The 16,694-nt window shown below is 40.3% G+C and overlaps 1 protein-coding gene across 1 annotated transcript in view; it reads left to right on the plus strand.

The window, feature by feature from the left end:
- The window catches only part of BMPER (BMP binding endothelial regulator), a 154,649-nt gene that overhangs the window by 24,936 nt on the left and 113,019 nt on the right, over positions 1-16,694 (plus strand). Inside the window, exons 4-6 of the mRNA XM_032180599.1 lie at positions 11,377-11,459; positions 12,976-13,066; positions 13,892-13,974. Coding sequence (XP_032036490.1) covers positions 11,377-11,459; positions 12,976-13,066; positions 13,892-13,974 — 257 coding nt within the window. The remainder of the gene's footprint in view (positions 1-11,376; positions 11,460-12,975; positions 13,067-13,891; positions 13,975-16,694) is intronic.

Consider the following 16,694-nt stretch of genomic DNA (forward strand, 5'->3'; position numbering starts at 1 on the left):
GTGCTGGAGATTTATTCTTCATTTTAATAAAGGAATGTGTAGTTTGTAAATTGCCTGAAAGCTTTGTATATGTGCATATGCATGTGTGCATTTATGAATACAAAATGATTCTGCATTAAACAAATGTCAGTGTTCCAAAGTTGAGGATACAGGTTTTAGTTTGTATGGGCTATTACCATTAGATAGACATAATTCAGATTCCTTGTAAGATTTTCAGTTTATACTGAATTGGGGTGAGCACCTACAGAACATTTCTAATAGGCTTGAGCCTGGTATCTGCAGATTGGTATGTCTGACATCTCTAACAGGAAAAATAATAAAATTGATACAAAAAATAGTTAGGAGGTGAACGGGTAATTGTGATGTAAGTGGGAAGTGCTATGTCTTATAGAACTTTTAGAGCCCTTTGAAGGGGTCAGTTAAGGATACAGACAGCTGATGTCTTCCTAGGTTTCTAATAGGTATCCAACAATGTTCCTCACCAAAAGCTCCTAAAGAAACTAAGCAATCTAAAGTTTGTAGAGAAACTTTTTTTTTTTTTTTTTATATATCCTTTCTGAGAAGTAAAGCTAAATATGCACTTGTATGACTACATCAGTCCCAACACCACACACTGTCATTGGATTGCCTGGTACCCTAGGAAAAGACTGATGGAACCACCTTCACTCACCTTCACTCTGAGGAAGTTTCTTGCTCTCCTGCTCTTCTGAACACTGCTGAAGTTTCTGTTCTGTGCAAAAATCTGAAACAAGTGTCCTCTGGGAAGTATCTGGGGAATGAAGGGTGTGAACACCAGCCTGGCTGCATAGTGCTTCAGCTCCTTTTGGTGTCCCAACAGCTCTCTGGCACTCCCGGTGTGGAGTTCAGCTGCAGCTGAGACTTGGCCCTGCAGCATTTGTTCTCAGTTACTATTTTGTCAGGCTGCCAAAATGCCCATAGGGAATACAGGCAGGAAAAAGGAAACAGTGATTTTTACTGGTTGCATTTCATCTAAACCCGAACAAAACATTGCAAAGAAAAGACACCAGAACCTGATTTTTTTTTTTTTCTTTTTTCTTTTTTTTTCTTGGCTTAGTTCCCAAAACCCAGAAAGGCTTGATCAGGCCTTACGGGTTATTGCCAGTTCCCTTTGATAGCTTCAGGTCTTCCTACCTTGTGAAGAAATGAATGAATGAGTGAATGAATGAGTGGCTGCTGTCATTTGAGTACAACATTAGGAGGATAACATCAAGACCAAAGGGTATGTTTCCAGAATTGGTTAGTGTAGGAAGGAAACCACCATGCATGAGTCATTTGTGACACTGCTGCCAGGATATTTTATTCTATTATGGGGAAGGCATGAAGACTGAGTATGTAGGACCAGTGTTTCTGATAGTATAGAGCATTCTGGAATTAAGAAATACCATATGCCTGCAGCGGTGCATCCAGCTGAGCTTGTGTTTACAGCTTTGCACGCAGGAGAGCTTGAATTGTTGCTAGAGAATTTCTGCAAATTATTGCATGCTGAGCATAAATCCTTTGCTCCCTTTTGGGTATTTTTATGTGAGTTAGATAACTTCTAGCACTTTGTTCCTTTCTGTGAAGAAATCAAAAGGAAAGAAAACAGCAGCAAGTATGGCTTTTGCAATCAGAACAAAAAACAGAATGACATTCACTGTGATGGAAAAACATGTTACCCCTAACATATTAAGAGATTTGGCTTTCTTAATGTTTTAATCCTCCAGACCAGCAATGTGTTTTGACACTATTCCTGACATTCAGCACAGAGTACCTTAGATAGTGAAGTCTGTGGAGCAGGGCACTCTTTCACTGTGTGTTTGTGCAAAGTCTAGAACAGAAAAATGTGGGCCCATGAGTACGGCTCCCTGTTGCAAGGAGAATGCAAACAACTCAGCAAAATAGTGAAAGCTTTCAGTGAAATTATTCTTCTGACAGATACTTACTGTAGTTTATAAAACATACTATATACCTCTAGTATACCACTCACTTTAAAAGTATTAAAATATTAGGCCCTCTTATTACTTTAGCATACGATAAATAGGCCACTTTTCATCTTTAATTTTATTAAATATGTTTAATGAAAACATATGAGGTCATTCAGATTATAGAGATAGATTTGGCAACGTTTAGTTACTTAGTTGGATGGAGACCTGTCACTTGGATATAGAGCTCTCTGTACCTCCAATAAGTTGTTTTCTTCTCTGAAGAAGTGGCATTACCAGCTCAGGGCTGGATAAAGCTTGCATTTTTAAAACTGTGTACCATTGTTTACTCTTATCCTAAGAATGTGAATCTTCCATGGATGTGCAAAGACAAAACCAGCGGGTATTTGTTACAATAAGTATGATTTGTTGTTCTGAAGTTTCTTTCAGTTCTTGTATAGAAATTGGCTTTTTATTTTTGTTTTGTAAGTTAATGAAGTTAGAGGTTCACAAGCTATCCTCCATTGATCTGGTGTCTACCAGAGAATGGAGTCACAGCCCAGGCAACAACAGGGCTAGTTCTCTGGGCTATCAAATATCCAAAGCTATCATGTTTAATTGTGCATTTCTTGGAAAGGATATCAAATATTATGCTTGAGGATTGCAGCCAATTTCAACTATCAGGGCTGGCTTGCAAGGGAAGTTAGAGAAAGGTTATGAGTTTATCACTTTTCTGGCTACTCTACTAGTGCCCTGAAGGTGCCATATGTTTGACATTTAGTTCACCTGTGGACATTTTCAGTATGAGAGAGGTGATATCAGTTTGGTGCCCTGTTGAAAGCATCACCAGAGAAGCTTTGTGTGGGACACTATAACTTACAGCAAATCATTCTATGTGTTAAGACAGCCTCTTAGAGATAAGGATGCAACCTAATCCATGGATGAAAGGGTATAGGCTGGGAAGATAGTCATATATTGTCTTACTAAAATCTTTGTCACTTTTATCTGAATAACCTAGTACCGGCAGAAACTCATTATGGAAAGTGATGGTTTAGGGACCTAATCAAGTCTAGCTGTTCTCGTGGCCTTTCACGTTACTTCTCAGTCTTTTGCTAATGTGATCTGGCTCTGAGCCAGGAGGCTAGTTTCTTGAGGCTAGGGTTATACGTTCACCTCAGCACTGACTGTTTCTAACTCTGCATTTCAAGAAAAGACAGGGATTTTGTAGCAGTGACAGATGGCTTCTGAGGACCTCTGTTTGTAGTGTCAGCATTGGTTACTTCTGGTTATGCCTAAGAAAAGGTCTCTATTAAATCACAGGAAGTGGTGATTAAACTCTTCTTAAAAAGGTCTTAGCACATGTGTTTCATATCCCTTTGACATCTCATATACACTTTAGTGTTCAGTGATGCTTCAAATTTTATACTTTTTGTTACCTTGATTACTATAATTCTCCATTTATGTAAGATTTTTTTTATGAACTGTATTGTCATGTTGTCATAATTACTTTTGCAGTCAAGCATCAGTTGCCCAAACTTCTACTATCATAAAGAAGTTGTTCAGGACAATTGTATTAGAAAGTAGTATGAGATTTCTGTGGTAATATATGGATGCATTGATACCTTGTGTATGGCCATTGTGCCCAGTGCAGCAAAGTAGAAGGAAATAAAAGACCAGGAGGGAGGCTTTGCAGGCAATTGTCCTTTTGTATGACTTTGGTCTGGAACAACACAATAAATACTTTAGTAGACTATGACTGGAGTAAGAATTTATTTTACTGTTTAACTTTGAAATTGTAAGGTGTACTGATTGTAAACAGTTTTGCTGGTGTGAGGAAATCAGATATTTGTATTATTTATTTATTTTTATTTATTTATAATTCATGACGCCATTCACAGCCATAAGAAGTCACAGTTTTCCAGTTGCCAGGCTTGCCAATTACATTAGGTACTGGATCAGAAGTGAACAGCAGCTCTAGTTATATGGTATTTTGGATTGCAAAGTTCTTATCACAGAACTGTAGGGGTTGGAAGGGACCTCGAAGGATCATCGGGTCCAACCCCCCTGCCAAAGCAGGTTCCTCAGAGAAGGCTGCCCAGGTAGGTGTCCAGATGGGCCTTAAATATCTCCAGAGAAAGAGACTCCACAACCTCCCTAGGCAGCCTGTTCCAATGCTCTGTCACCTTCACTGTGAAGAAGTTCTTTTGCATGTCAGTGCGGAACTTCCTGTGCTCTAACTTGTAGCCATTGCCCCTTGTCCTATCCCCACAAACCACGGAGAAGAGGTTGGCTACATCCTTCTGTCCCCCACCCCTCAGATATTTATATACACATTGATGAGATCCCCTCTCAGTCTACTCTTCTCCTGGCTGAACAGACCCAGGTCTCTCAGCCTTTCCTCATAAGGAAGATGCTCCAGGCCCCGTATCATCTTTGTGGCCCTCCGCTGGACTCTTTGCAGGAGATTCCTGTCTTTCTTGTACTGGGGAGCCCAGAAGTGGACACAGTACTCCAGGTGAGGCCTGACCAGGGCAGAGTAGAGGGGGAGGATCACCTCCCTTGACCTGCTGGCCACGCTCCTTTTAATGCACGCCAGGATCCCATTAGCCCTCTTGGCCACCAGGGCACACTGCTGGCTCATGGTCAACCTGTCATCCACCAGGACCCCCAGGTCCTTCTCCGCAGAGCTCCTCTCCAGCAGGTCATCCCCCAGCCTGTACTGATACTTCGGGTTGTTTCTTCCCAGGTGCAGGACTCTACACTTGCTCTTGTTAAATCTCATTTGGTTTCTTCCTGCCCATCTCTCCAGTTGGTCCAGGTCTTGCTGAATGGTAGCACAACCTTCTGGCGTGTCAGCCACTCCTCCCAGCTTTGTGTCATCGGCGTACTTGCTGAGGGCAGACGCTATTCCCTCATCAAGGTCGTTGATGAAGATCTTGAACAAGACCAGACCCAGCACCAACCCCTGGGGAACACCACTAGTCACAGGCCTCCAGCCAGACTCTGCTCTGCCAATCACCACCCTCTGAGCTCGGCCAGTCAGCCAGTTCTCAACCCACCTTACTGTCCACTCGTCTATCCCACACTTTCTCAGCTTTGCTAGTAGGATGTCATGGGAGACAGTATCAAAAGCCTTCCTAAAATCAAGGTAGATGACATCCACCGCTCTCCCCCCATCTACCCAGCTGGTGATGCCATCATAGAAGGCAACGAGGTTGGTTGAGCATGACTTCCCCTTGGTGAATCCATGCTGACTACTCCTCATAACCTTCTTCTCTTCCAATTACTTGGAGATGGCATCCAGAACAAGCTGCTCCAATACCTTTCCAGGGACAGAGGTGAGACTGACTGGCCTGTAGTTTCCCAGATCCTCCTTCCTGCCCTTCTTGAAAACCAGAGTGACATTGGCTATCCTCCAGTCTTCAGGCACCTCACCCATTCTCCAGGACCTTTCAAAGATGATAGAGAGCAGTTCAGCGATCACCTCTGCCAGCTCCCTTAGCACATGTGGATGCATCCCATTGGGACCCATGGATTTGTGTGTGGTGAGCCCACTCAGATCCACTTATGGATCCTACAGAATGAATTCTCCCCTCTTCCCTCCCCCCCCATTGGAATGGGCATCGCTCATTCCAATGGCCTTTTTACACTGCTGTGTTGAATGCCCTTTATACGGCGCCTGTGCCTCACAACTATTGGGCATGATAATTGCAATGTGTCAGCTACAAATAGATTTGATTGTTTGCAGTTACAGAGGAAAGAGTTTGATTTTATCTGTTTAGAGTGAGACTTAAATAGCATGAGATTTTGTATATATTTTCATGCCTCAGTGTTGACAAAGGAAGACCAGGATTACCCAATATGAAGTTTAATTTTCTAGTAGCTTTACTAGAAGCTTGTCAATGGCTTTACCATCATTAAGAGATGTGAAAAAAAATATCGTGTATATGTGATTCACAGTTCTGTTATTTTGCCCAACAGATCTAATACTGCATAATGTGCAAGTTATTGTTTGTTTTTGTTTTGTTCATATTTGCTTTTTTTTTTTTTTTTTTTTTTTTTTTTTTTTTTCTTGGCTAGAACTGGTATTTAGTGCTAGCATGCCTGGATCCTTCCTGAGGATTAATTTATCAAAAACTAAATAAAACATGTCTTCTGACTGTTTTCTTTTTCCTGGTGTTTATTTTTGATGCCAATAGAAAGGTTACTTTTTAAATAGAAAGCGGAGGGAAAGCAAGAAAAAAAAAAAAAACTAATAGGAGAAGAAAGATGCTGAAAAAATGAGGGATGGGGAGCAAGTCTATTGTGCACCGATCTATTATTTTGTCTTGGGAGAATACGGAAATGTCTATAAAATTCTCATTAGCCTAAAATAAGCAAAAATCTCTTCTGGAATCTTATTAGGCAACGTCAAATTGAGTAATAAAAGCTTGTTTTTAATGAACTCCTGAGGACACTGTTTGAGTTTTAGCACTACTAAACTGTCTTTTTCCAGTCACTTTCCCTCTTTTTCATGATACTGCTCTGTGCTTGGGTGTCTGGGGAAGAAAGAGGATCATTTAAAAACATTACAGGATCTGGAATGATAAATTACTTCCTGATTGTCAACTTGCCCACATGACAATAATGAAATCTGCTGTAATTTGCATCTTTTTTTTTTTTTTTTTTTTTTTTTTTTTTAACTTCAGTCCAAATCCATGTGAGGATGCTTAATTTGGAATTAAATTGCTCTCTTTCAAATTAAATTAGCCAAATGTTTGTTAATAATGTTTGAAACTAGGGTGTAAAAAGAAGGTATACACAACATTGAACCAAAGTGGTTAAATTAGTAAATTAGACGAGATTAAACTTTAGAATTAGAACGATTTTATGGTAATTTATTTTGCAGGAATGACTCAAGTCTAGAGGGTCATTTTGCCTTTATGGGGTGACTAGAAGGTAATTAGCAATTTGCACTTGCATATCCAACAATTGACCAACTTCAAAGTATTTGGTGGTTTGGTTTGATTCAGATAAGCAACTTTCAGGTTGCATGTTTATCCAGGACTTATCTGAACTATTTGGGTTGAAGTTGGTAATAGGAACAAAACCTACAACTAACTGAAAGTTAATATTTTACATTATTAAAACACCATTTGTTCTAAAATAAAGAAGTTTGAAAGACTAAAAATTAAGGACATGCTCTTTGACTGATATGAATCACATTAACTCCATTAATATTGCTATGGACCAGCAATATTTAACTTTGTTCCATGTGTAGAATCCTAAAGGTTTTCCTGACTGTGTATATGTCATGAGATCAAAATTACCTATTCATGTTGGCTTTTGGAGTTCCCTTCTTGAACACCTTCCATCTAGCCTTTCACTTAAATGTTTTTATGTAAGTGTTCAGACTGAACTAAGTGCTAGGCATTTAAGTTATTGTGCTAGACTCTGTTCTTTCTTGATTTATTATTTTCCCCTGCTCTCCCTTTCAAATGGTAGATGGAGACAGTAAGTTAATGTAATAATATTTCCAAAGGGAATTAAAATGGCTTTTAGGAACTTTAAGTGTGTTCAGACATACTCTTGTAGAAACAGGCATCAGGGCCTTTGCTTAGGTCTTTGGATGTGAATCACGTAATGAGTGCTACTTTACAAGCCAAGCATGGTGGTGGACCTTTAACCACGGGTGAGCTAGGATGGCTTAACTAAGCTGGCACGTTGTGGCAGGAGGGTTTCACTCAGCTGAATTTGGGTGAGGGTCATAGACTTCCATGCTATAATTAGGTGGGTTAGAAAAGACCACGTAGATGTTTGCAAGTATCTGCTGAGAGTTTTGTACATTGAAAGTGAGGATCACAAGAACTAACTGGTATGTGGCTTTTGTTTCCTTTCCATTTTGAAGAATGGGTGGTGGATATAGCTTTGGTGTTTGCATCGGGCTGCTCTGACTCCCTTACTCAACCTATGTGCCTGTGCCAAAGCTCAGGAGCAGTCTTAGTATCCCTAGCTCTATGAAGACTTTTTGATCCTGGTTTCCTTTTCCAAATTTCATTTTTGCTGCCTGCAAGCTCTCCCTGCCTGCAAGATCTCCCTGCATCTGTTGTGCCATCCACCAATGCTGGGAACACATTTTATCATCAAAGGCTGGTGAGCAGGTGGAACTTGGGCTCCCCTTGTTGCTTTCCTCAGAGACATCGGCTGGTGCTGCAGGGCAGAGGATTTTGTAGCATAGCTCAGGCATGCACTTCAAGTGAAAGCTGTGAGACTGCATGGACACACCACCTTCATACTTTCTCAGCCAGACTAATCCTTGAACTGAGGATTTCAGTTTAATATGCACATCTGTACATACATATTAGCCCAGGGTCATTAACTTCCTTACAGAGAAAACACTTTACGTGAAAGAACGTAAGTGGTGAGCAAATATGAAAGGTATTTTGCAGTCAAAAATAGTTTCCAACCTGGACTGTGGCCCTGCATTGTGTTGAAGACTCCAGACCTACATGGTAAAACATGCTCATGGATGTTCAATAACACAGCTTGTTCCATTTTGAGTACTTGGAGGACAAGCATGTGTGTAAATTCTGTCTCGGACTGGGACCCGAACCTCTATATCTTTTTTTTTTTTTTTTTTTTTTTTTTTTTTGCAAATTGAGGTTGCTAAAATGCTTTGAACGGATATTGTTTTTTGTCAGGTTTTGCAATGGGAAGGAAGTGAGACTATGACAAAATCAGTACAGAATCAATATTTTTCATAATGGGATTTTAAAATGCTTAAGAAGAGCATAGGGCTTCCAATTCCTCTTTTGGCATTTTGACTTGCATGTGTAAGAGCTGACTAAGAGCGTAATTAATATACTGAGAATCTAAACACTCTTTATTATTCAAAATTACTTCATGGAGGATTTTATACTTTAAAAAAGAAAAAAAAATTGAGATTCAGATCTATATTTCAATATTTATCAAAGATTCAGTTGCCACAATCAGCTCCTGCAGCTCCTGATCAACTCTTTTAAATCAGCTTAGGTAAGTGAAATTGCTAAAGCACCTGCAAAACTCTAGTGTCCTTAGCACAGAAAAACTTCTGAATGCTGCAAATACTGAAGTACAAGCCTCCTTTTGTTTAAGGTCTTATCTGTAGGCTTAACTGTAAACAAACTTGTAAATAATCTTCATATACCAGGTTCTCTTTAAATTTTGGTTTAAATAAAAAATGATTTTGTTTGTATTTGAAGTTCCTCAGCAGTTTGAGGCTGTGACCCTGAAGCTTCCTTGCACACTGGGTTTGAGGATTCAGTGTTGTAGGACTGATAACTTGTCTTTATTTTCAGAGGGGTGCAAAATATAGTCCAAAGCAGTTCAGGACAGGGCACCCTGCGCATCAGACAATAGCTGTTAGAGGAGCTGCTAAGTTATAGGTAGGTTTATGTCTCCATGTCATCATTTGACTGATCTTATTTTTGTGTTTGAAGACTCTATGTATAAGTCTGTGTTTCAAAGTATCTGGCAAAACTCCTGTTGATTTAATGGGCTTTTTGAACAGGCCCATTTTAAATAAAATAAACTAGGAAAAAAAAAAAAAAAACACAACTTGTAGCGTTAAAAGAAAAACAGGCATATTTCCTGCAGAAAGAGGGGTATATATTGCTTTTAAAATTTTTGTTCAGAAACACTTTGTCTTTCCAAGAAATTAAGTTTTAATTGGAACAATTTTGCATTATTAAACAAACTTTCTTAATGAATACTTTATTTTTGACCTCAGTGCCAGGGAAGCTCATGGAGCAGATTCTATTGAGAGTCATCATGCAGCACTTGCAAGGCAAGCAGGCGATCAGGCCCAGTCAGCATGGGTTTATGAAAGGCAGGTCCTGCTTGACGAACCTGATCTCCTTCTATGACAAAGTGACACGCTGGGTGGACGAGGGAAAGGCTGTGGATGTGGTCTACCTTGACTTCAGCAAGGCTTTTGACACCGTCTCCCACAGCATTCTCCTCAAGAAACTGGCTGCTCTTGACTTGGACTGGTGCACGCTTCGTTGAGTTAGAAACTGGCTGGATAGCTGGGCCCAAAGAGTCGTGGTGAATGGAGTCAAGTCCAGTTGGAGGCCAGTCACTAGTGGTGTTCCCCAGGGCTCGGTGCTGGGGCCGGTCCTCTTTAATGTCTTCATCAGTGATCTGGATGAGGGCATTGAGTGCACCCTCAGTAAGTTTGCAGATGACACCAAGCTTGGTGCGTGTGTCGATCTGCTTGAGGGTAGGAAGGCTCTGCAGGAGGATCTGGATAGGCTGCACCGATGGGCTGAGGTCAACTGCATGAAGTTCAACAAGGCCAAGTGCCGGGTCCTCCACCTGGGATGCAATAACCCCAAGCAGAGCTACAGGCTGGGAGATGAGTGGTTGGAGAGTTGCCAGGCAGAGAAGGACCTGGGAGTGATGGTGGATAGTCGGCTGAATATGAGCCAGCAGTGTGCTCAGGTGGCCAAGAAGGCCAACGGCATCCTGGCTTGTATCAGAAACAGTGTGACCAGCAGGGCAAGGGAGGTGATCGTCCCCCTGTACTCAGCTCTGGTGAGGCCACACCTCGAGTACTGTGTTCAGTTTTGGGCCCCTCGCTACAAGAAGGACATCGAGGTGCTTGAGCGGGTCCAGAGAAGGGCGCCAAAGCTGGTGAGGGGCCTGGAGAACAAGTCCTACGAGGAGCAGCTGAGGGAGCTGGGCTTGTTCAGCCTGGAGAAGAGGAGGCTCAGGGGCAACCTTATTGCTCTCTACAGGTACCTTAAAGGAGGCTGTAGTGAGGTGGGTGTTGGCCTGTTCTCCCACGTGCCTGGTGACAGGATGAGGGGGAATGGGATAAAGTTGCACCAGGGGAGTTTTAGGTTGGATGTTAGGAAGAACTTCTTTACTGAAAGGGTTGTTAGACATTGGAACAGGCTGCCCAGGGAAGTGGTGGAGTCACCATCCCTGGAAGTCTTTAAAAGACACTTAGATGTAGAGCTTAGGGATATGGTTTAGTGGAGGACTATTAGTGTTAGGTCAGAGGTTGGACTCGATGATCTTGAGGTCTCTTCCAACCTAGAAATTCTGCGATTCTGTGATTCACTTAATAAACCTTTACTGTTTTTGCCTTTTTTTTTTTTTTCAGGGGTAGCTGAATAGTCCCTGAACAGACTGTTGAATTGCCACTGACACATTTTTATGCAAATTGTTGCTGGTTTTGGTTTGTTTTGAATGGTCATAATTTGTAAGCAGCCTGGCCAGTTGTGCACCTGGAGCAGATGTTCAGAGGGCTGCCGCCAACTCTTTCAGGGCACGATTGTGCTTGTCAGACCGGCTCTCTGCTCTGCCTCTTCTGGTAACCCCAGGGAGAGAATAGGACACATTTCAGACGCTGCTCTGTGATCCTTATCAACAGCCATCCAGGGGATCACTGCATTCAGCTGGGTTAATGTGCTTTTGTCTCTTCCTCTAGATTGCAGTTTTGGAGGGAAGACATACAACAGCTCTATGAAATGGCACCTCCCTAACAATCCCTGTATTACATACCAGTGCCAGGTAAGGATGTTGTGAGCACCACAGTAATTGAGTTGTTAGCCTATGGGAAAACATAGAACTCTGAGCCTTTTTCATCCAATCCAAATAACCAGAACTATTTTATAACCAGAGCACAATAGGGGCTTTGCATTTAAAGCAGCTTAAATCCATTCATATGTGTATGTGGCCTGCTGCAAGCAGACATTCAGGAAGGTAGGTCGTACATGACCTGAGCACTGTGATAGCCAAACAATGCTGAAAGAGTGCTACAAAGCATTGACATTCCCTGCTGTTTCGATCTTGAAATAATTCCTCCCTTTTCAGCATGGTAAACCTTTTCTGAGATACAGATTATTATTATTTTAATAATTGGATGTTTTTGTGTGTATGTGTCCATGGATTTTAGCTGGAATGTTCTTTAAGAGAAACCCATAGCTAAATCTTTTTTCTTGGGCTTCTGCACTGCTAACACAGTGATATTTTTGGTAGCTTGTCTATCTGTAACCGTAACGTTTGCAAGATTGCCCTTTTCCAGGCACAAAACAAGTAATTAAGTAATTTTAATTTCTGTCTGTGAGTAAAGCTGTGATTTCTGCTGATAACTTGATCCAATTTTAGTAATAGCACTCAGGCAGCTACTAAGAATTACAACCATTAGAAACAGGAGAGATAAATGAGTTTGAAGAGCTTTCACAAATAGGATAAAATAGTTTCAAGATTTTTCTTTTTGTGATACTTTTACTCTACGAAACCAGGCATGCTTTTAAAAGTGGATACACTGAGAAGAAGCATTCTGTCTCCTTGCACTTAATGAGAAGGTACTCAAAGTTTGAATTTAGGTACTGACTGCTACTAGCTACATGAAATTAGCAATTCCTTATTGCTTGTTTCTGTGTCTAAATGCACGTCTGGGTAATCCTGTTTACCCTAGACCCATACACTTAAAAAAGCAGGTTTCCCTTGCCTCCAGTTGCAAAGCTGCAAGCAGCAAAAAAACAGAGCAACCTTTTGTGCACAGATCCTCACACCTAGGTTTGTTCAGGAGGACTTTGACTCCTTAAACAAAAAGTACAGGAAATGTTAATTTACTAATACTTATCAGGAGAAGCATCAAAGATAAGCGTCTCCCCTCTACAGAACAAGATGCTTTTATCTGTTTTTTAGTTCTTTTTTCCTCCAAGGGGAGAGGTGGAGGATGCCTTGTGTCTGGTCTGTTTCCACCAAAGCTGCATGGCAGATTGCTGAGGATGTCTGATAAAGCAGGATTCCTTCTCCTAAGAAGGTGCTTGCTTTCTTACCTGATGCAATTTAAGGTAAATCCTGCATCTGGAGTCGGGGAGACTCAAGTGGGTCTTCTGGCTGTGAATTAACCTGAATCCTGATACCAGGCAGCAGGTACACAAAGAAAAGAGGCTTTGAAATCCAGCTCTCCATGGCATCTGCCATGTTGTAATTATAGAACTAATAATTGTGGAGTTTTGCTTCTTAAAGCATCCACAACAATAACAATAAACATGTCCAATCTGCTCTTTTGCAGGAGGGAGTGATAATAGAGTCAGAGGTACAGTGCATTGTTCATTGTAAAAACCCATCCAAAGTGGCGGGGATGTGTTGTCCTATGTGTCCAGGTGAGACTTCATTAGGAGATGCTGTTTCACGTGTGCAACTGTATTTGTAATGATAACCTTTATTACCTGGGATATTTATCGAACTCCTCTGTTATATTTGACCAGTTACCAAAATGCAGCCTGCTTGAACACAATGTGGTAAATGACACAAGAACATGCTTAATATTTTTAGTAGAGGATATGCAGCCTGTGAAATTGACTGCCTGTGACAATGGCCACATGTCTTTACATCATTTTTTCAGAGGGTCAGTCAGCTGGTTTTCCCTGGCTGATAACTGGGGTTTTGTTAGTAGGGGAAGTATAAGAGTAACCCTAAAAGAGAAGATAGTTTTTTTTTTGAAGGAAAGTGTGAGTGGGTTGCCTTTGCAAAGCACAGTGGCAAATTAACCTGGTTTTATTACTAACTTGGTTTTAACAGTTTTTTCTTAGGCAGTCACTGCTCCTGTTGTGGTAAAATGGATTTACTGCATTTTGATTTGTTATCAGTTCTGCCAACATCTAATATAAACTCAGGGAGTAAAAAGAAGTAAGAAAGAAAAAAGCAGATACCTTAGAAAAGCATTCCAAAGCTGCTTTCAATGGAAGACCTGAATGAAGTCTTGGCTTCATTGGTACAAATTCGTTTGTTTTGGAAGGATGCTGTCTTTCCCAAAAAGGTATTTTAGGGTTCTCAAGGCCTTTGTAAAGGCTTCTGAAGTGATTTGTGTCAGAGAGGATGTATGCTTTACTTTTCATATATTGTCTTGTGGAAGGGTGTGCAACAGTAAAAAGGCAGTGTGCTATCCTGAGCTAAACTTACTCAAATGCTTTTTTTTTGTTTTCCAGGTTGTATATTTGAAGGGAGACACTACAATGAAGGAGAAGAATTTAGGCCTGAAGGAAATAAATGTACCAAATGCTCTTGTATTGTAAGTATTTGCCTTTTGGCATTTTATCTCCCTGTATGAACTTCAAAAAGCACATTATTATTGTCATAACAAAACAAAAAATATAAGGAATTCAACACTACTATGTGTTCTTCTTTCCTCTTGCATTTAAGCTTTCTATTGAAGATTTCTGCACTAATATATTGCGTATCTCATATTTTCATATTTGTATTTATTTATTTTTTTTTTTTTTTTTTTTTTTTTTTTTTTTGTGACCACACACTGTGTGCAGACAGGGCATGGTATTTGAGAGCAAGTTGATGTGGTAAATTAGTGATGCTTTTTTTGTGACAGGATCATGCAGGGAACAAAACGCTTTTTGGTTTCCATCTATTGATCAACGTTTACTAGATGTTTCCTTAAACTGTTCTTTTGAAAGGATTTATTTCCACAGCAAGAGTCTTTGCTCTGAATTACTGAATGAAAAGATGAGGATAGCCTCTCTAGGCTGTCCCACGTGGATTTTGGCTTGATGCTTAATGAAAAGGTCATATCCTGGATTTCATCCTTGACTAACAACAATATAGAGAGGACGTAATAATTGCATCCTTTGGGTAATGAGCACAGGCTTCTCTTTCACTTCCATTAAGTTAAAAGATAATGCTGTATGAGCTGGGGCAGGTAACTTTGACTTCACTGGTGTGATCACTGAGACCAATAAATGCAAAGCTCAAATCACTGCTTTTGTTGCAATCGATGGGCTGGCTATCAGCAGAAAATGCAGGACTGGGAACTTTACATTCCAGTGGAATGCCACAGAGTTTTATCAGTACCAGGCACAGCTCTCTTGTATCATTACAATAAAATATATATATTAAAAAATAATAATAATAAAAAGGCTGATAAGGATAGAATTCAAAAATGAATATGTACTTACACACTTATTTAATGAAGCTGCTGCAGAGAACTTGAACTGTTTTAAGGGAAAAAATGTCCTGCAAATCTGAAAAATTAATTTACACGAAATCATCACTGCTTCTGTGGAGAATTAGGCAACTCAGATTGTGTGTTTTATTTTTATTTTATTTTATTTTATTTTATTTTATTTTATTTTATTTTATTTTATTTTATTTTATTTTATTTTATTTTATTTTATTTTATTTTATTTTATTTTATTTTATTTTATTTTATTTTATTTTATTTTATTTTATTTTATTTTATTTTATTTTATTTTATTTTATTTTATTTTATTTTATTTTATTTTATTTTATTTTTAAAGTTTAATCCTGTATTAATGAAAGCATGCTGTCACACTTGTCACGGTGATATATGCCCCTGGCTCCTGCTCTGCCAAATGCCTGCTGTCCTAAGCAGAGGAATATGTCTGTCTGCATGCTAGCTGGGTCTCCCTCACCTTTCAGCTGTAGCGGCAAAGCAGCACCTTTACACTGAAGCTCTCCCTGGTGATGCTCCTGAGGGGAAGACAGGTCTGAATGGTTAAGAAGTCTGTGGAGGCATGCTGGGGTCTTGTGAGGCTGCGCATTGCTCTTTCCTGAATACTAGACAGATAGTGTCTATTGCCCAGTTGTTGGCATGCTAGTATCTTCTTGATCAACTTTCCTTTGTTCCCTAAATAGCAAAAGCAGCTGTGCCTGGAAGAGCACAGTGGGAGTGTGGTATATCTGGGGGGAGAAAAGATAAATAAATGTAGACATATAGGGTCAGACCTGAGGGCCCTTCCTTGACAGTAACCAGTCCCATGGACATCAGAGAAGGAAACGCATCAGCTACTGATAGTAAGAGGTTTAAAGCCTCAAGCAAGAGTCTTAATGATCCCTTCTGAGAAAGGTGGTGTGACAGTTATAGATGTCATTAACATCCAGATAAAACATTTACCTTTAAGGCTGAATCTTACAGAGAGCAAAAGAAACAGTGTCTTCTGTGTGTATGCCATACCTGGCTCCCCTTTCTCTGCAATTCCTTTTTCTACTACCTCTTGACCATTTCATTCAGAATTTGGGCCTATGTTAATTCCTACACAATTTAAATTGGAAGCAAGTAGCAGGCATTCTTAGGGTTGTGATAGCTGTTTGCTGCCTGCTTTTGCATTTTGGGGATGGTTTTCCAGTCACTCTCTTATCTAAGCAGTTGGTGGATATGCAGATACCAATGTAGTCCTGTTATATGATGGGAACAGGCTTGTTTGTGATATGCAGTAACTTATGCTGGCTTTAATAGATTAAAGGCAGTTTCTCACCCCAGGTTAGATTTCTGGGATTTGAGGTTGTAACTATTTAGTATCTTGTGGAAATGTAAGGGAGGTAGTGACACAAATCATTGCCAAGGTATTTCAGGGGTGGTGGTGGTGCAAAATACTCCCACTTTATTGTGAATTCTGGATTTTTCTTCTGAAAACAAGAAGTGGGGGAAAAAAAAGTTTCTGGACCCCATAGGCCATCACTGTCCTTGTGGACTGCAGGCAGCATTGGACAGGAAGAAAGGAAAGAGGGAAAGCTGTGGTTTGTTTTCCCAGAGAGATGTAGGGCTGTCCCACACTTACTAAATTCATTACAATGAGTAATTAGTTACAAAAAGGAATTTTACAGTTACAAAATGATGCACTCAACACTCTGCATGTGCCAGAAAGACAGGACTGTAGGGCCCAGCTTCAGAAAGCTCTTTGGTTGTTCAAGTCTGTGGTATTTTCAGCTCAAAGTGGTGCCTACTTGATGCTACTGAGCTCCCAGGGAATTCGAAATGCC

This window comes from Aythya fuligula, chromosome 2, assembly GCF_009819795.1.
Source record: "Aythya fuligula isolate bAytFul2 chromosome 2, bAytFul2.pri, whole genome shotgun sequence".
Taxonomy (NCBI): domain Eukaryota; kingdom Metazoa; phylum Chordata; class Aves; order Anseriformes; family Anatidae; genus Aythya; species Aythya fuligula.